The sequence below is a fragment of the Mustelus asterias genome, chromosome 21, assembly GCF_964213995.1.
Source record: "Mustelus asterias chromosome 21, sMusAst1.hap1.1, whole genome shotgun sequence".
In the NCBI taxonomy this organism is placed as follows: Eukaryota; Metazoa; Chordata; class Chondrichthyes; order Carcharhiniformes; family Triakidae; genus Mustelus; species Mustelus asterias.
Window position 1 is genome coordinate 80,725,441 of NC_135821.1, and position 21,476 is coordinate 80,746,916.

The 21,476-nt window shown below is 43.8% G+C and overlaps 1 protein-coding gene across 1 annotated transcript in view; it reads left to right on the top strand.

The window, feature by feature from the left end:
• The first annotated feature begins 1,668 nt into the window (after positions 1 to 1,668).
• The window catches only part of LOC144508998 (tumor necrosis factor alpha-induced protein 3-like), a 39,695-nt gene continuing 19,887 nt past the window's right edge, over positions 1,669 to 21,476 (top strand). The window contains exons 1-3 of the mRNA XM_078237222.1: positions 1,669 to 1,972; positions 7,207 to 7,397; positions 10,509 to 10,650. Coding sequence (XP_078093348.1) covers positions 1,669 to 1,972; positions 7,207 to 7,397; positions 10,509 to 10,650 — 637 coding nt within the window. The remainder of the gene's footprint in view (positions 1,973 to 7,206; positions 7,398 to 10,508; positions 10,651 to 21,476) is intronic.

Genomic DNA, 21,476 nt, shown 5'->3' on the forward strand with positions numbered 1-21,476 from the left:
GACGAGGTCCCACCTGGGAAGCTGATCAAGAAGGCAAGAACTCTGGGCAATTTGGGGAATTGGATCCAAAATCGGTTTAGTGGCAGGAGGCAGAGGGCGATGGTCGAAGGTTGGTTTTGTGACTGGAAACCTGTGTCCAGTGGTGCACTGCAGGGATCGGTGCTAAGTCCCTTGCTGTTTGTATTGTACATTCATGATCTAGCTATGAATGTGGGGTATGATCAGCTAGTTCACAGACGATATGTAAATCAGTGCTATAGTAAATAGCAAGCAGGAAAGCCTTGAAGACAGCAGGACATGTAAATAAAGTAATTAAGGCATATGGGATACTTGCCTTTATTAGCCGAGGCATAGCATGGAGGTTATAATGGAGCTGTTTAAAATGCTGGTTAGGCCACAGCGAGAGTACTGTGTGCAGTTCTGGTCACCACAATATAGGAAGGAAATGATTACACTGGAGAGGGTGCAGAGGGGATTCACCAGGATACTGCCTGGGCTGGGGCATTTCAGCAATGAAGAGAGGCTGGTTAGACTGGGGTTGTTTTCCGTACAGCCCAGAAGGCTGAGCGGGGGGGGGGGGGGGGTGGGGGGGACTGACTGAGGTGTACAAAATGATGAGAGACATAGATAGGAAGAAACTTGTCCCCACGGTAGAGGGGTCAATAACTAGGGGGCATGGGTTTAAGGTAAGGGGCAGGAGATTTAGAGGGAATGGGAGGAAAAACGTTTTCACCCAGAGGGTGGTGGAATCTGGAACTCACTGCCTGAAAGGGTGGTAGAGACGGCAACCCTCACAACATTTAAGAAGAATTGAGATGAGACTTGAAACATCCTAGCATACAAGGCTACTGAGCAAGTACTGGAAAATGGGATTAGAATGGATAGGTGCTTGATGGCTGGCACAGACACGATGGGCCGAAGGGTCTCCCTTGGGGCTGTCAAACTCCATGATCTAATACTGTAGTTACACAATGATTAATTAATACTGCAGCTGCAATAGCTAAATCAGGCAACACCACTTTCAGGCAGTGTTAATCAGTAATAACCTCGCGCCAATGTCCACTGAATAAAACCCGCTAGGATCTCAGAGTCAATCTGAATGTTAGTTTTTTAAAATCCCTTATTCAAAGCCAATGAGCGAGAGGTGAATTAATCAGTTAACCCACATATTCAATCGTGAACATGGCCAGAAAACTGAGAGGAGAGCAGAATGTAAGATCCCAAATATGATAACTGGAATCTCAGCAAGCTGAAACCCCTTCCCCTGCAAAGCCTGTGCAGAGAAGGAAATGGAAAAACGAGCAGCAGGTTGTGGCGAGCAAGGAGTTAAAGGGAGCTTACCAAGTGGAAAGTCCCCATCTCACTCACACCCATGTCGAACATTCGCAGTTCAACGTTAGCATGAAGTTAAAGGCTGGGTGAATACAGGGCAGCTTCACAATGCAGAGGAATCAATAAACCCAATTTAAACCCAGCAAAGAGAAAACTAGCTTGATCAAAGTGGAGGGAGTTTGTGAAAGTTGGGGTTAGTTGATAGGTTGCCAAGTTGCGTTCGGACAGCCATTGGGTTTCATGTTGCAGTGAGTTGTGGAATAGACTCGGTGAACAGTGTGTTAATGATCGCTTCCCCTCATGGTTTCCAGCTCTGCTGTGTACTGATCGGCTGATATGGAGAAGAAGGGAATTCTACCCGACACACTGGCAGACAGCAATTTAATCAAAGCGGTCAAATTGCGAGGATTGATTAGTGAAGATATTATTAAACCAACGAGTGCTGAGCCCCTTATCCACCATCTAAACAGGCTGCACCAGCACACGGTGCATTTATGTAGCACCAAGGGTTACGCGTCCAAGTTCAGGAGAATCGTGGAAGAAGCGCTGCTGGATGGAGCTGTTTGCAAAGAGTTACGAGAAGCCAAAAGACTGAACTGGTGTAAAGAGGTCAGGAAGCAATTTCCACTCAAAGTTTCTGGTAAGAAAAATGGAAAGAAAATGTTTGCATGGTGAAGATATTTACATGTACAATAGAAATGCAGATCTCCAGGAGGTAATGTTAGATTCCTGTCCATTCTCATTTTCTCATTCAGAAATGTAGATTAACATTAAAATCTATTTAATGTTTCTTGCAGAAATATTGTGGGTATAAACAAAATATCTGTGACCTTGTTATGATAAATGTTTAATTCAGTAAACTTTAGAACCATAGTGTATTGTCATAGGGTGATTAAAGTTACCTGAGAACTATATGTTAAAACTTAATTTATCTGAATAAAACACTGGATGTACAGACTGTGCTGAACAATGGTACAGAATATAGACAATTGTCATCTATTTTTAAGATGAATATATTAAATGTTGTCAGGTTGCACAGACCTCTGGATACAATTATACCATTAGTGAATATTCTATGGATAGAATTTTATGATTATGAATATTTCAGGTTGAGATTGAGGTTGATGGATTCTTGTCCAAAAGAAGACAGTCTCTGTGAGAACTGAAATCAGTGATTGCATTCTCAAATCCACAACTCACAATTCATCGTGCATCGGACAGTTTGGCTATGTTTTTTGTGAATTGACAAATGAGAGAAGCAGCTGTTCAGGTGTGTTTCAGAACTCCAGTGCCAGAAATACAACCTCATTTACTGTCCAAAGACAGACTGGATGTGATCACTGTTGTAGGATTCTGTTTTAACACTGTCCAGTCACAGGTGAAAGAAAAAGAAAGGACAGCCATATTTATGCAGTAGTTGATGCTCTCACTCAAGGATCTGTAACTATAAACAAGGGGTGTTATTCAAGAAAAAAGGGAGAGGAATAACTCATGCATCCCATAAGTGTCTTAATCATAGTGAACATGTATGGGAAACAATATTAGTAAAACATTAAATGGCAGTTGTGGTATTCTTTTATACTTTAGAAAGGAATCAGGAGCAGGAAGATTAATCAAGGATCTCACTGACTAAGGACAAACACACTTGTTAAAGAGCTCAAGGGATATGGGGGGAAGGGGGGGATCTGGATATTGAATTTGATGATCAGCCATGCTTCTAGTTTCTATGCTTCAAGTCTTAGAGAGAGTGTAACAAAGGTTCACCAACTGGTTCCTGGGATGAAGCATTTATCATATGTGATGATATCATATGAGGCCTGTATTTCCACAGTAGGGTTTCCCAAGCATTTCCAACCACCGAACCCTTGTGACTTTCCAAGAGTACTGAGGGAAACACAGAAACATTCCTATTGTGTTGAAGAATTAAACCACAAAACAGCATTGCTTTTGCTCAATACTAAATACAAAAATACTAAAACAAATTGATCAACATAATTTCTAATTCCTATCTATATTTATTATAATTAATAACTTCTCTTATTCAACAAAGTGCTTAAATCTTATCTTTTTCTCATTTTTAATGGGAGGCGTTGCTGCTTCTTTTGCTCACAAATTAATTTAATATCAGGACTGTTGCTGGATTACAAACATACAAACCCACACTCACACACACATACATCACACTCACTCCTCTCTTTCTCACATGCATGGAGACACATCCACACACTCACATCTCTCTCACTCTCACACACACTTACACTCCCATCCATCTCACCACACATACACACACACTCTCACCCCTCTCTCCCTAACTCCATGGCTGTTACCCCTCCCGCCCTATGAACACTCCACCACCCGCTCTCTCCCTCTTCCTCACCCTGGCCTGGCCCTTTGAGGACTTAATTTCCTGCTGTTCCCAGTTTATCCAATCAGAGGCTGGCTTCTCATTGCATTGAGAGGCTCATTGAGCCCATCAGCAGCCAATACAGGGAAAAACTAGCCTCTGATTGGACAAGCAACTTCATAGCATTTTCCATATTTTATACAACAGCCTAGTCTGGAATCCCAGAACATTCCCAACAGAATCCCAAGGTTCCGCGGAACCCAGTTTGGGAAATCCTGTCCTGGAATTTAGAAGAATGAAAGGTGACTTCATGGAAACATACAAAATTCTTAACGGTGTTGATGGGGTAGAGGCTGTGAGGATGATTCCTCTTGTTGGAATGTCTAAAACTAGGTGTTGCCAGCCAAAGATGAAGCTCAGCTAATAGGACTGAGATGAGGAGAAATGTCTTCACCTGGTTGGAATTCTCTCCCGAGGGGACTGTGGCTGTTCAGTTATTGAGTAGATTCTAATGAAGGTCAATACCTTTTCGGGTACTGAAGGAATTGAGTGATAAGGGGATAGTGAGGGTAGTACAAAGGTATGGGACAAATAGGGTTAACATTGGACTGAGTACAGTATCACCCATACAGTGATGTAAGAGGGACATGATCTGCACCCAGGGCCAGTCTAGAGTTGGACAGAGCAGTGTGTAGAAGCAAGCATGGAGACAGTTCCATATGAGAATCCTTTACTGTATATATGTTCATTGTTCTTGTAGCTAATAAATACACACAGTTATTCCAATTTTCCAAAATTCACTCAATTCTGGAAAGGTCTCATCAGTCTGGAAAGTAGCGAATATAACCCCTCTATTCAGGAAGGGAGAGAGGGAGGCAGAAAACAGCAAACTATAGGCCACTTGGCTTGCTGTCTGTCATGGGGAAGGTGTTAGAATTGATCATTAAGTAGGTTGTAGCTGGAATTTTAGGCATGCTCAAGTTAATTAGGAAGAGTCAGCATGAAATGGAAATCATGGTTAACCAATTTATTAGGAGTAACATGTGCTGTGGATAAAAGGGAGCGTGTGGATGTACTGTATTTGGATTTCCAGAAAGCATTTGATAAGGTGCCACACCAAAGTTTATTGCAAGACATAAAAGCTCATGCTGCAGTGGGTAACATATTAACCGCATTGAAGATTGGCTGGCTAGCAGAAAACAAAGAGTATGCATAAATGGGTCTTTGTCTGATTGGTCGGATGTGACAAGTGGAGTTCTGCAAGGGGGGGGGGGGGTGTGCTGGGTCCTCAACCTTTCACAATTTACATCAATAACTTAGATGAGGGGCGCAAAGGCTTGGTAGCTAAATTTGCAGACAACACAAATATAGAGTCATAGAGTCATAGGTAGGAAAGTATGTTGTGAAGTAAACATATGGAGTTTGCAGATGGATATAGACAGATTGAGTGAGTGGGCAAACATCTTGCAGATGGAATATAATGTGAGAAAGTGTCCAGTTGTGAATTTTGGCAGGAAGGATTAAGAAAAGAGAGTATTTAAACGGAGAGCGACTGCAGAATTCCGAGATGCAGAGGGATCTGGGTGTTCTAGTGCAGGAGTCACAAAACATTAGCATGCAGCTGCATCACATAATCAAGAAGGTTAATGGAATACTATCTCTCTGCTGTTCATCCCTCATTCTTGCTATAATTTCTCCTTTCATTTTCCATGTTTCTTCTTTTATGGAGGCCCCTGTGGTAACAGCAGATGCACTGTAAAAATCCCTCGTACTGTATCTTAGCACTAGATATCAATAAACCCTTCACTCATCCTGGGTGAGGTAATAATTACAGTCTGGAACCAGCTTTTACTTATTGTTGTCAGAGTTTTAGCATCAAGTGGATATTGGGTGAATATTTTAGGCTTGGAGTGATCCAGCTAAGCAGCCAGATCTCGTTTCCACTTTCAGCTGATGAAGTCCTTTTTGTGACATAAAAGGTCACATATATAGGGCGTGGACGTTGCTGGCTGGGCTAACATTTGTTGCCCATCCCTAATTACCCTTGAACTGAGTGGCTCGCTAGGCCATTTCAGGGAGCAGTTAAGAGTCAATCACATTGCGGTTGGTCTGGAGTCACATATAGATAATGACAACAGGTTTTCTTCGCTAAAGTATATTAGTGAACTTGATGGGTCTTTACAACAATCAGTGATGGTTTCATGATTTTTTTCTTGGATTCGCCATCTGCCGTGGTGGGATTTGAACCAGAATCTCCTCGAGCATCACCCAGAGTCTCTGAATTATTCATGTAGTGAAAATACCATGACATTAACGCCTCCCCTAATTATTTCTTCAATACATAATAAACATGATAGAAATAGCCAGCACAGCCAGGTTTTACAGGGATGGGTCCCAATTTCCTGATGTCCAACCTTGGGACACGAAATGCAGCCATTCACAATTCACAGTGAAGATATAAACACAAACAATATCCGGCAAATTGAAGTAAAGAATTACCCAACTGGAGTTTGAAAAGTTACGAATTTGAGCTCTCGGAAAACTGCCCTAAGTCCCTACAGCTGATATAATTTCAGTTGCTTAGAAACAAGGAGATTGCAAAAGGGGGATTGAGTCTGGTTGGTGAGGTCATCTCTTAACGTTCTCACTCTTTGTACCGTCCAGCAGTCTCTGTGCTCTGTGTCATTCTGTACCTCAGAACAACAGCTTTTTAGTAATCTCAGATGGCAGCTCTTCATACACTATCACTCAGACTACAGTTTTAATGTTAAGTTTTCCTGATCTTTGACAATATTTGGTTACTTTGTGCAATCCTGCATCATATCCAGTGAAAAGTTACTGTTCCAGCCACTTGTCAATCTTCTAGCTTTGAATTCTTTATCTGACATACGCACAAAATTTTGATTTATCTCAAAATTCTTATCATCCTACATCAGCTTGTTAAGATTCATCCCCTGAACTAATCTGGGTGCCCAGTTTTGCAGCTAACTCCAAAATCAGATTGGCACAAATTCTTCCATCATTTAGAATTGTAGAATTTTTGTAATTTGCCTGCAAATTTTAAAAAAACAGGAATTGTCAATGTGTTTTTAAATATCTTGACAAACTGAGTAAGTAGTCTCACAACACCAGGTTAAAGTCCAACAGGTTTATTTGGTAGCACGAGCTTTCGGAGCGTTGCCCCTTCATCATCTGATGAAGGGGCAACACTCCAAAAGCTCGTGCTACCAAATAAACTTGTTGGACTTTAACCTGGTGTTGTGAGACTACTTAATGTGCTTACCCCAGTCCAACGCCGGCAACTCCACATCATGACAATCTGAGGCAAGTGCACTTAGTCCTGGGTCTGAGGGTTCCAGCTATTCAGAGGTAGCAGTCAAATTGGCTGACAGTTTTTTTGTCAGAAATTATCATGATCAATAGAGATATCTGACTTTCAAATCATTTGCTGAACCCTCTCTGCCTTTGCTAATGAGTAGTTTAATAGTTTTGTTTGCATAGTGTTTATAACCATACTTCCTCTTGGGCAGGAGAAGGGAACAGTCTCCTGCATTCCCTCTCTCTCTATATGTGGGGAGTTGAGGACACAGATCTTGTCCTGCAGAAGACCTTCCATGAAGCACTGGTCAAAACACAAGACACAAACTTCAAATTGAGACTGTGGGCAGAGTACAGAAAAGCCCAGGGAGTTCTCGAGCCAGCTCTGTGTCAGGAATCTGAGGTAAGGTTAGAAATCTTTCCTATTCTTCATTTTATAAGACCAGTGGAAATAAAGAGAAGACTGGATGTGAATTAATCGGCCAATGTCCAGTTACTCATGGTCAGCACACAGAGTTACAATCACCCCAACAACTTCATAAAGTCAGCACAGAAAAGGCCCTTCAGCCCATCGAGTCTGCACTGACAATAACTACCACTAAAGGCACGCTAATCACAATTTCCAACACTTGTCCCATATCCTTGAATGTTATGATATTTCAAGTGCTCATCCAAATATTTTTTAACGGTTGTAAGGTTTCCAGCCTCCACTACCTTCCCAGGCAGCGCATTCCAGATTCTCACCAACCTCTGAGTGAAAAAATATTTTCTCAAATCTTTTGTCTCCTTCCCTGCTGCATTGAGAGAATTTTCAAATTCCCCAAAGCATTCCAATTTCAGAGATAAAATTTAAAAACTGAAAATGTTCAATATCCGAACAAAAATAAAAAACAGTTAAGGCACAGCAAGTCTGCCAACATCAAAGACAGGAGAAGCTAGATGAATATTACAAATCCTTTACCTGAATTGAAAGACTATACCCTAAATGCATCTTTTTAAAATGATGAACAGTCTGTTGTGCATTTGTAACATTTACTTTCACATTTTTCTGTCAGGTATTTATCCATTGCTTAATGAAAAGATTGTGATGATCAGTGGCCCCTCTAATTTGTCTTAGTTTTGTATGGCTGGGGGTTACCACATGGTCAAAGAACAAAGAACAAAGAAAATTACAGCACAGGAACAGGCCCTTCGACCCTCCAAGCCTGCACTGACCATGCTGCCCGACTTAACTAAAACCCCCTACCCTTCCGGGGACCATATCCCTCTATTCCCATCCTATTCATGTATTTGTCAAGACGCCTCTTAAAAGTCACTATTGTATCTGCTTCCACCACCTCCCCCGGCAGCGAGTTCCAGGCACCCACCACCCTCTGGGTAAAAAACTTGCCTTATACATCTCCTTTAAATCTTACCCCTCACATCTTAAACCTGTGCCCCCTAGTAATTGACTCTTCCACCCTGGGAAAAAGCTTCTGACTATCCACTTTGTCCATGCCCCTCATAATCTTGTAGACTTCTATCAGGTCGCCCCTCAACCTGCGTCAATCCAGCGAGAACAAACCAAGTTTCTCCAACCTCTCCTCATAGCTAATGCCCTCCATACCAGGCAACATCCTGGTAAATCTTTTCTGTACCCTCTCCAAAGCCTCCACATCCTTCTGGTAGTGTGGCGACCAGAATTGAACACTATATTCCAAATGCGGCCTAACTAAGGTTCTATAAAGCTGCAACATGACTTGCCAATTTCTAAATTCAATGCCCTGGCCGATGAAGACAAGCATGCCGTATGCCTTCTTGACTACCTTCTCCACCTGCATTGCCACTTCCAGTGACCTGTGCACCTGTACACCCAGATCCCTTTGCCTATCAATACTCCTAAGGGTTCTGCCATTTACTGTATATTTCCTATCTGTATTAGACCTTCCAAAATGCATTACCTCACTTCATCACCCTTCATATCAGCCCCTGGATTTGACAAGTGGTGTCTCAGACCTTGCTGCTGTTAACCCGCTCCATTTAACTGGCTTGGCAGCTGGCCACATACACACTGGCTTTCCCCTGCCAGTGGCTGGGCTGAACACTTGTTAAAAGTGCTAAATAAATGCAAGTTGTTGTTGTAAGAAAACATTGGTATAAATTCCACAACCTGATGGGTTAAAAGTGCATTATCTGGTCTGAAGGCTCGATTATTAGTATTACTCTGGTTTTAGCTGTGTTGAGAGTGTTTGATGCTTGACTGGAGCCTGAGATGAGAGGTATGTCATTCTCCAACACAATCATTCCTCATGACAATGAACAGAAAGGTTTTACAAAGAAACATTTGTGGACTGTTTGTGAGAAGGTGACTAAAACTCAAGGAAAAGGTCAGTTACTGACTGGAATATCAGCAGGATAAATAATACAACAGTATTTCTGGGGTTTTATTTCAATCCTGTTTTAATATGAATGGGATGCTGGGGGATTATTGATGAATATTTCCCATTTTCCTTCATGGTGTTTCCAACAGTGGATCTTTTTATTTTGTGATACAGTGATCAAGAACATCAATCAAACCTGAAATGGAATCTCTTGTCTTTTGCCCCATCACAGAGATGTGTATTGTCTCCAGACAGGACAGCCAGTGAGAGTCTGCAAGTCCAGGCATTTGGCCTCTGATATTCGGGTAAGCGTTCTCCAAGGCGGCCTTCACGACACACGACGGCGCAGAGTCGCTGAGCAGAAACTGATAGCCAAGTTCTGCACACATGAGGACGGCCTCAACCGGGATATTGGGTTCACGTCACACTATCTGTAATCCCCACAGCTTGCCTGGACCTGCAGAATCTCACTGGCTGTCCTGTCTGGAGACAATACACATCTCTTTAACCTGTCTTAATGCTCTCTCCACTCACATTGTTTGTACCTTTAAGACTTGATTAGCTGTAAGTATTCGCATTCCAACCATTATTCTGTAAATTGAGTTTGTGTCTTTATGTGCCCTGTTTGTGAACAGAATTCCCACTCACCTGAAGAAGGAGCTTAAGGCTCCGAAAGCTTGTGGCTTTTGCTACCAAATAAACCTGTTGGACTTTAACCTGGTGTTGTTAAACTTCTTACTGTATTTACCCCAGTCCAACGCCGGCATCTCCACATCATGGGCTCCATTAAATCCAGCTCATTAACACTGTTTCTCCCCATAGATACTGTCCAAATGTCCTCTGGTGTCTGTAAGGGCCCCAACACACTGTCCCACTGCATCCACTTTGCATATTAAACTTGATACATGGCTTACAGCTCTGAAAAACAAATCATTTGAAGATTTGAGTCAGTAGAGGTCTGATAAATATCAAATTCCTAATTTGACTCCTTTTTCTGTAAAGGGAAGGTGTTATTTTTGGGGATAGTCCACTTGCCCTCAATGGTGAGGTTTCAGAATGTAGGGAGCTCATTTGCTATTTTTCATGTAACTGATTTGATCTAATTTTCTTGGTGACTTTCCTGTTGCAACATTAATTTGTTTTATTTTAAACAGATTTGGGATCAAGAATGGCAGAATGTGATTAAATCCGCAGATCCGCGATCGTCTGTGGGCCAAGCTTTTACAAATATCTATCAGAATGTCCACATATTTGTTTTAGCTAACATTGTCAGACGGCCTATTGTCGTCATTGTCGGTGAGTTAAAAAACTGAAAGGAAGGAAAACAACTGAAATTCGATTGTAAACTGCTGATAAAAATAACCGTCCCTTCCATCAGCTCAGCTTTTTATTTGAATGAAATCGTTGGGTGATTCTGTTGTCCCAGAGCAGTTTCTCTTGCTCCATCCTGAAGTTGCTGATGTTCTGCTTTGTGTTACCAATATCCAATGTTATTTTACTCAGGTATTAGACATTCTTCATGTCTAAGCCGAGAGTCAGTAAGCTATTCAACCATGAGGATGCTGTACAGCTGAGCCTCGCCCTGTCCACATTCAAGTAATTTCCAGGAACATTGAGTCCAAATGCAGCAATCACAGTCCGTTCCCCGCTGTGCTACTGGGATCAACTATCACAACACACGCTGTGAATCAAACACCAGACTCACGGTGGCAGTGGTTAGCACTGCTGCCTCACAGTGCCAGGCACCCAGGTTCGATTCCGGCTTTGAGTCACTGTCTGTGTGGAGTTTGCATGTTCTCCCCGTGTCCTCCAAGAGCTCCTGTTTTCTCTCACACTCCAAAGACATGCTGGCTAGGTAAATAAATTAGCATGGCAAATACGTGGGGTTACAGGAATAGGGCCTGGGTGAGATGCTCTGTCAGAGAGTTGGTACAGACCTGATGGGCTAAATGGCCTCCTGCACTGTGGGGATTCTATGATTTTACGCTATACAGTCTAGTGTCACACGGACCATTACACTCACCATCACACCAGGCCTGCACGGTGTTTTTCTCCTGGAACAATCAGCTTGCTCTCGGCTGATTGACTGTCCCTTCCCTCTCGAATCCCACTCCAGAATCTGAGACAGGAGCCTGGGCTAACGTTTCAGCGCAGTATTTGGAGAGTGCTGCAGTGTTGCAGGTGTTACCCCAGGCTGAGGTATTAAATTGACACCCTGTATTCCTGATCAACTGGTATCAACATTTCCTTGCTTCTCGTTGAAGAGCACAAAGTTCTCCTGTCATCCAATTAATATTCATCCCTCAGGCAATGCAACCAGAACAATTCACCAACACTTAGATTTTCTTTGACGTTTCTAACAAAACACAAACTCATGGGGTGGATTTTCCCGTTCCACCCACCACAGGAATTGGAGAGAGCGAGGGAGGGACCTTGGAAAAGTCCGTTGACCTTGGGCGGGACTTTCCATTTTTTTTTGTCCAGAAAATCCCACCCACTGTTTCTAAAACTCTTGAAGCTTCCTGAGGACAGGAGAGGCACTGTTTAAATGCAAGTTAACTCATTCTTTATTAGTCTGCAATTAAAGAGTATAATCCATGCCTAGCTTTAAACCGACCTTCCACCGCATGGACTATTGACCCATTCACACATACAGACAACCCCCCACGTAAATCAGTTCTGAGGTTTATGAATTTCAGTGCCAGTGAGATGCCAGAGGTATGGGGCATCCATCCCAAAGACTGGCAGATCGTATCAAAGAGCACGTCCCAGCCACTGTTCACAATGGACAAGGAACAGACTGTATCCAACCAACGCATACTTGTAAAACTCAAAACTCAGTGTCCAACATTAGATGACAACATTTGCTTAATAACCATCAGTGTGCTAAGAATGACACTGACAACCAATTTCATGTTGTCAGTTTGGTTCAAAGTGTGGCACATTTGTGTGTACAGAAAGCTACATATATTAATGAACAAGGCGCCATACCTTGCAGACAGAAAGAACAGGTACACACATTGTACCGGTTTCAACTAGCTAAATAAGTGACAGCCAGTTGTTGATTCATTCCTCAGTGTCTTGACCTATCAGAGTCAAACGGCCTGGTTTGAATTTCAAACAATGCTCTGCAGTCCACTCGCCAACCAATCAGCATTCTCTTCTTATGCAGTATAAAGTGTTGTTTTCCCATGTATAGTATTCTTTCAAAGTGTCCTGATGAGTACAAGATGAAAAGCTTCACTATGGGCCCGATTTTACCAACAATTTGCGCCCGTTTTCGGGCGCGAAATCACGGTAAAATCGGGTGTGAGGCCTTTATCACGATCTGCACCCACGTCCGAGCAAATCGTGACTTTACCGGCACCCGATTCGGGCGCGGATCGGGTGGCCTGACGATTTAAATGCATTAGCATGCATTTAAATCGATTTAATGAACCGCCCGCCCAACTCTATCATCAATTCCCATTTTACCTTCTTCTGTTCCGTTCCGGATCCGCTCTTTTAGCGATCTGCAAAATAAAAATCCAAAGCCGATTTTTATTTTGCAGGGGAACCTCCGAAGTGGGTTCAGAGCCTGCAACGGCTCTCTGACCCAGATCATCCTCCTGGAGTGGAGAAGGGATTCATTCCTCCAGTGGGGAGGAGGGATCGCCCGCAGAGTGGCAGCGGACACCCCTGCCCCTCTCCCTCCCCACCAATTGCCCGCAGAGTGGCAGCGGACACCCCTGCCCCTCACCCTCCCCACCAATCACCTGCAGAGTGGCAGTGGACACCCCTGCCCTCCACCAGAGATCCATCTGCCTCCCCCACCAGTGAGCGATCAAGCCTCCCCCCCCACCACCAGACAATGATCAGCCCTCTCGCCCCCCCCCCCAGAGATACATCTGCCTCCTCCTCCTCCCCTCCAGAGAATGCTCTGACCCACCTCCCTCCCCCCCCCCCAGAGGATGCTCTGACCCGCCTCCGTCCCCCCCCCCAGAGGATGCTCTGACCCACCTCCCTCCTCCCCCGTCCCCCAGAGATACATTTGACTGCAAGACCCCAGACTGATTAGAGCTCTGGGATCAGTGAATTGCACTAGACAGGACAGCAATCAGATTATTAACTCTGCTTGAAAATACTCTCCACTGCCCAGGAATTGCATGAATTTTTTGATATAGATCGATAAGCAATCTCCTCTCTATGAGAAATGCCTACAAGATTCATTTGTCTGATCAAAGGTTTATATCAGTGACCTGAGACAGCTAGCTATTGTTTTCTGCCTTCTTTACAGCAGAACCTCTCTAAAACTCCCAGGCTCTCTTTCACCTAATCATGGAAGTGATCACAGGGTTACAAGATTCCATCTTCCTGTGACTACCAGAATAAAATTAGCACAGGAGCGACTTCCAGTGCAAGGCACATCAATGACCCACATCACTGACCCACCTCCTCCTCCTCCCCCCCCCCCCCCCCCCCCCCTCAGAGATACATCTGACCTGCCTCCCCCACCCCGGCCCCCAGAGGATGATCTGTGTCAGAGAGCCACTCTCTCCGCTTTCTGCTTTTTCAAATTTCTTTCGAACTGCGCATGCGCAGTTCAGAGCTCCGATCGTTCCAGCAGCGCTAAGCCCCGCCCACAGCGCGGATCGGACTGGAGCTGGCTGAAAGCGTATAGGCGCGTCTGAAAGCGGATTTCAAGGTCGGATCTGTACTACACCCAGATTCGGCATTTAGAATCAAAATGGTAAGATCGGGCCCTATGTCTCTTTTTTCGGTGAAACTGACAGGCTGGGAAGGCTTTGACAAGTTACACTGAGGAGTTGCAGCCCTGGTGATTGAGAGACTGCTTTTCAAAACTGCTGATCTCTAAAAGATTGTTTGTCAGGTTCTTGGAATGTCCTTCATCTCCACAGCACTTCATTCACCTTCAGCCACATCTCCTTCATGCCAACCTTAACCATGGAATGTGATGCAGCTGCACTTTGCCATCCTAACTCTTGGCAAAGGTCTTTTAAGAGACTCCTGGATGAGTACATGGGACGTATTGGATGGAGGGTTATAGGTCGGCCTAGAAGGTAGGGATATGTTCGGCACAACTTGTGGGGCCGAAGGGCCTGTTTTGTGCTGTAGTTTTCTATGTTTCTAAAGTTGTAAAGAGCAGCTGACAGCCAGTTAGGTTCCCGACCCACAGATTGTTCCGCCAATTGGGCAGCAATGAAGCTGAGAAGTTTCAGCCCAGTGTTTCTAAGCTGTCGTGTAAATTAGCTATCAAAGCAGAACAAGACTAACCCCACCCCTTCTATAGAGCCTCACTCCAAATTCAAGCCACATTTACACAGTAGCTGCAACATCAGTGCAAAGTGAAACCATTCTGAATTAATATTACAATTTATACTGTCTGCAGCCATTGCAATTCTTAATCGCGGAGTTAGTGCTCCTAATTCCACCAGGTGACATCAGTAGATTTTATTGTCTCTGTTGAAGGCAATGATTTTATATTTAAGTGTTAGCGGGGGGGAAGGGGGGGTTGCAGGAGGGGGGGGGTGGTTTAGAACAATGCCATTGCAAAGGAAAACTGGTAACCATGATCGCGTTGTTCAGAAGCAACCTTGAACAGAAGTCAAATGAAGATCACTGAACCTGGCTGCTTGGAAATGGGTGTGATTTGGAAATAAAAACAGATAAAGATGTTAAACCAGTTTAGGGAAATAATTAACGTATGAATGCTAGAGGGAGTAACTGTTTCTTTTTCAGTTAAATTACAGGATGAAGTTGCAAACAATAAGGAAGCAGTTTTATATCAGAATCAAATCAAAGTTTAACTTTATTTTAATGGAATGTTCATTCAGACTGGTAAAAAGGAGAGAGAGGTGACAAGGATTCACAGTATTTTCCCACACACAATAACCACTTTGCGGTGATTTATTGATGCTACAAGTGTGGACATTCCCTGCTGGAGGGGAAGTGTTGGGGAACTTCGTTGTCATATCCAGAGTTTCAGATTCTTACCGAGTGTCGATGACAACATCAGCTCAATTTCAGAGCTTCATAATCAGCTCATGTGTGACTTGCAGACGGATCAGTGCAGGAGCTAAAGGAATGTAGCAACATTTTATTAGAATTAACAATATCCACAATCAAGGAGAAAGATTAGGCAAATTTTAAAGAGAGCAAACAGCACTGACTTCATTATATTCCGAAAATGGTGACAAGCATTTTAGATGAAAATGAGATTTTTTATCTTCATATATTAACAGACTTATATCTGTGCACACCTGTCAACCTTATCGTGAAAAAGACAAGAAATACTTACATTTGTATAGCACCTTTCACAGTCACCAGATGTCCAAACGTGCTTTACAGCCAATGAAATACCTCTGAAGTGTAGTCACTGTTGTAATGTAGGAAATGCAGCAGCTGGTTTACACACAGCAAGATCCCATAAAGAGCTTTGTGTGTTTTTGTGATATGAATTGAAGGATGAATCTGGGGCAGAACAGTTTGGAGAATTCTGCTGCTGTTCTTCAACAGAGTGTCATGGGGTCACTAACAGCCACCTGAGAGGACAGCCAGTTTAACATCTCATCCAGAGGATAGCACCTCTGACAAGGCCACACTCCTTCAGTACTGCTCTGAAATGTTAGCCTTGATTGTTGTGCTAAAGACCTGAAGTGAGAATTGAATGCAGAAGCTTCTGATACACTGAGACACAGCTAACACACCGACAAATTTACATTACCCACTTGGACATGAACATGGGGGAAGCATTGGAAAATTTGCAGATGACACAAAGATTGGCCAAGTAATGGATAACGTAGAGGATAATCTACAAAACAGTATCGATGGATTGGTGGAGTGGGCGGTTAAGTGGCAGATGGATTTTAACATAGAGAAATGTGAGGTAATGCATTTAGGAAGGTTAAACAGTTCCAGGGAATACACAATAAATGGGAATATACTAAGAAGGTAGATGAAGTGAGGGACCTTGGCGTACAAGTACACAGGTCCTAAAGGCAGCAGTTCAAGGAGACAAGGTTGTAAAGAAGGCATTCGGAACGCTCACCTTCATGGCAGAGGTACAGAATATAAAAGTAAGGATATGTTGGAATTGTATAAAACACTGGTGAGGCCATAACTGGAGTATTGTGTGCAGTTCTGGTCACCATATTACAGGAAGAACATAGCTGCTCTGGAGAGAGTGCAAGAGGAGGTTTACAAGAATGTTGGCAGGGCTGGAAATGTGTAGCTGTGAGGAGAGATTCGATAGGTTGGGATTATTTTCCTTGGAACAGGGAAAGCTGATAGGTGACTTGATAGAGGCATACAGAATGATGAGGGGAAGAGATCGGGTGGGCGCGAACAAATTGGTTCCCTTGATAGAGAATTCTAGAACCAGAGGCCTTAAATTCAAGATAAGTGGCAGTAGGTGTAGAGGGGACATGAGGAAGAACTTTTTGCACAAAGGGTGGTGGGTGTCTAGAATTCACTGCCCGAGTTGGTGATGGAGGTAGAGACCCTAAACTCTTTTTAAAATATCTGAATCTGCACCTTAAATGCTGTAATCTACAGGGCTATGGGCCAGGTGCAGGAAGGTGGGATTAGAAAGGGCATGGACTGGATAGGCCGAATGGCCTCTCTCTGTGCTATAATTTTTCTATGGTTTTATTGTTCTCAATCCCCATGCCACATTTACACTGGGATCTGTCTATGTAAATTTCTCACAAGGTAATTACATTTTACACTACTGAATGGACTACAGCGGTTCAAGGAGGCAGCTCACCACCACTTTCTCTGGCCTAACCAGAGAAACAGTAAGAAGTTTAACAACACCAGGTTAAAGTCCAACAGGTTTATTTGGTAGCAAAAGCCACACAAGCTTTCGAGGCTCTGAGCCCCTTCTTCAGGTGAGTGGGAATTCTGTTCACAAACAGAACTTATAAAGACACAGACTCAATTTACATGAATAATGGTTCGAATGCGAATACTTACAACTAATCCAGTCTTTAAGAAACAAAACAATGGGAGTGGAGAGAGCATCAAGACAGGCTAAAAAGATGTGTATTGTCTCCAGACAAGACAGCCAGTGAAACTCTGCAGGTCCACGCAACTGTGGGAGTTACAAATAGTGTGACATAAACCCAATATCCCGGTTGAGGCCGTCCTTGTGTGTGCGGAACTTGGCTATCAGTTTCTGCTCAGCGACTCTGCGCTGTCGTGTGTCGCGAAGGCCGCCTTGGAGAACGCTTGGAGAATGCCTTTGCGACACACGACAGCGCAGAGTCGCTGAGCAGAAACTGATAGCCAAGTTCCGCACACACAAGGACGGCCTCAACCGGGATATTGGGTTCATGTCACACTATTTGTAACTCCCACAGTTGCGTGGACCTGCAGAGTTTCACTGGCTGTCTTGTCTGGAGACAATACACATCTTTATAGCCTGTCTTGATGCTCTCTCCACTCCCATTGTTTTGTTTCTTAAAGACTGGATTAGTTGTAAGTATTCGCATTCCAACCATTATTCATGTAAATTGAGTCTGTGTCTTTATAAGTTCTGTTTGTGAACAGAATTCCCACTCACCTGAAGAAGGGGCTCAGAGCCTCGAAAGCTTGTGTGGCTTTTGCTATCAAATAAACCTGTTGGACTTTAACCTGGTGTTGTTAAATTTCTTACTGTGTTTACCCCAGTCCAACGCCGGCATCTCCACATCCTAACCAGAGAAACCCATATCCCTGTCAATGAATTTTAAAAAGGCCCCTCATAATTTTGTATACTTTAATTATTTCACCCCTTAGCCTCCTCTGTTCTAAGGAAAATAACATTCTTGTGAATCTCCTCTGTACCCGCTCTAGTGTAATCACATCCTTCCTGTAATGTGCTGACCAGACCTGTACACAATGCTCCAGCTGTGACTTAACCGGCGTTTTATAAGTTCCATAAGTGGTGGGATCAGTAAGTTTGCGGACGACACAAAGATTGCTGGAGTTGCGGATAGTGATGAACATTGTCAGAGATTACAGCAGGATATAGATAGGCTGGAACATTGGGCGGAGAAATGGCAGATGGAATTTAATCCAGATAAATGCAAAGGGATGCATTTCGGTAGATCTAATGTAAGGGGGAGCTATACAATAAATGGCAGAACCATCAGGAGTATAGGCACACAGAGGGACCTGGGTGTACAAGTCCACAGATCCTTAAAGGTGGCAGCACAGGTGGAGAGGGTGGTGAAGAAGGCATATGGCATGCTTGCCTTTATTGGACGGGGCATAGAATATAAAAGTTGGCATATGATGTTGCGGCTGTATAGAACGTTGGTTAGGCCACATTTGGAATACTGCATCCAGTTCTGGTTGCCACACTACCAGAAGGACGTGGAGGCTTTGGAGAGAGTACAGAAAAGGTTTACCAGGATGTTGCCTGGTATGGAGGGTCTCAGCTATGAAGAGAGATTGGGTAAACTGGGGATGTTCTCCCTGGAAAGACGGAGGATGAGGGGCGACCTAATAGAGGTGTATAAAATTATGAAGGGCATAGATAGGGTGAACAGTGGGAAGCTTTTTCCCAGGTCGGAGGTGACAAACACAAAGGGTCACGGGTTCAAGGTGAGGGGGGCAAGGTTCAACACAGATGTCAGGGGGACATATTTTACACAGAGGGTGGTGGGGGCCTGGAATGCACTGCCAAGCAAGGTGATTGAGGCGGACATGCTGGCATCGTTTAAGACTTATTTAGATAGCCACATGAACAGACTGGGAATAGAGGGATACAAACGAATGGCCTAGTTGGGCACATGAGCGGCGCAGGCTTGGAGGGCCGAAGGGCCTGTTCCTGTGCTGTATTGTTCTTGGTTCTTTGTTCTTTATTACATCCCTGCTTTTATATTCAATACCTCGCCCAATAAAGGGAAGCTTTCCAGATGCTTTCTTGACCACCTTGTCCACCTGTTTGCACCTTCAGGAGTTGCAGACATGCTCACCAAGGTCACTCACTTCCTCAATCCCTCTCAGTATCTTCCCGTTTACTGAGTATTCCCTCTCTTTGTTTGCCCTCCCCAAATGTATCAGCTCAACATATAGTGTGTTAGCTTTTATTAACAGGGGGTTGGAGTTTAAGAGCCGTGGGGTTATGCTGCAACTGTACAGGACCTTGGTGAGACCGCATTTAGAATATTGCGTGCAGTTCTGGTCACCTCACTATAAGAAGGATGTGGAAGCGCTGGAAAGAGTGCAGAGGAGATTTACCAGGATGCTGCCTGGTTTGGAGTGTCGGTCTTATGAGGAAAGGTTGAGGGAGCTGGGGCTGTTCTCTCTGGAGCGGAGGAGATTGAGGGGAGACTTAATAGAGGTTTATAAAATGATGAAGGGGATAGATCGAGTGAACGTTCAAAGACTATTTCCTCGGGTGGATTGAGCTATTACAAGGGGGCATAACTATAGGGTTCATGGTGGGAGATATAGGAAGGATATCAGAAGTAGGTTCTTCACGCAGAGAGTGGTTGGGGTGTGGAATGGACTGCCTGCAGTGATAGTGGAGTCAGACACTTTAGGAACATTTAAGCGGTTATTGGATAGGCACATGGAGCACACCAGGATGGTAGGGAGTGGGATAGCTTGATCTTGGTTTCAGATGAAGGTCGGCACAACATCGTGGGCCGAAGGGCCTGTTCTGTGCTGTAATGTTCTATGTTCTATGTTCTAGCTCACTTTTCTGGATTGAATTCCATCTGCCATTTTTCCGCCTACTCAACCAACCCACTGATATCATTCTGGGGTCGACAGCTGTCCTCTTCACTATCAACTCGATGACCAAGTTTTGTGACATCTGCAAATTTCTCAATTATGACCTTTCTATGGTCCGCCCCTCACCCACTCCAATTCCCGTGATGAGCAGGGCAGTAAAATTCCAGTGACTGGATTTACTATTACAGTCTGCTCCTCTTTCACTAGAATGTCTGAATCATTCTCCTCAGTGAAGACAGAGACAAAGTATTCATTGAGAACTTTGTCCACAATCAACCAGTTCTCAGATTGTTCTCAGTTTGATTGGCACAATTGACCAAACCATACCTCAAACAATCATCTTTCTCCTGCTTTCCTCCTGATTCGAGTTTTTTTCTTTGTAGGATGTTCACCGGGGACCTTGGTGCTCTGTTTATATCTCACATTAGTACCGCTCTGTCCTGCCGTGGACTCAGCAGAGGAGCTAGCGCTCTCTCTGGCAGATTCAGATACAAGATCCTGGCCAGGGCACACTGACCTCACCTGGCTGATGGATGCTGAGTGCTTGCCATCCTGAAAATTCATGCCCAAAGGGCCAAAACCTGCATAAAAAATAAGTTGGGGACCCAAATTAATAGCAAGAGACATGTTGTCATTGAATGGAAATGCTTTGGGACATTTTATAGTGTTGAAGGCACCATTTAAATACATGCTGCTATTGGTGCAGAGAGATATGTTTCAATGTCATTTTGTCATTGCATCAGGTTTGTGTTAATTAAAAGTTTCATTTGCGTAGTCTAAGATATCTTGGCCGGAATCTTCTGGCCGTTCATGCCAGCAGGATTCTCCAGTCCCACTGCAGTGAATGAAGATGCGGCTGAGTGCCAAATTCTCCGTCCTCACTTGCAGCAGTGGTGAGGCGTGAATGGCCGGACAATTCCAACCACTATATCTGTAGTTATACACTTTCAGAGACTTCATTAGTGAACAAAAGGGGATTTATTTAATGATCTTAAAGTGTAGCAGCTTGTTTGCAGTTCACTTTAAAATACCTCTGTCTAGGAGAACTCCTCCCCTTGGGGTGATACCCCACTCTGAGTCCCAATTGGTCACCCAGGTCAGGTGACCCTTACTCTGCTGTGTTGCCCTTAAAGGGACAAACACCACAATATCTAATACGTTGTATCCTGTGGCAGATAAAGCATATTTGTACTAATTTCTCATTGCAGTTCTTAGTGAGGGAAATTAATTGGACAATAAAGCATTTCAAGTTCTATAGTTCACTATGAAAGTGAAACATTAACATTTCAGAGCGCATTAATCTTCAAGCTCTGGAGTAGAGTCACATGGACTCAAGACGTTAACTGTGTTTCTCTCTCCACAGATGCTTCCAGACCTGCTGAGTTTATCCAGCATTT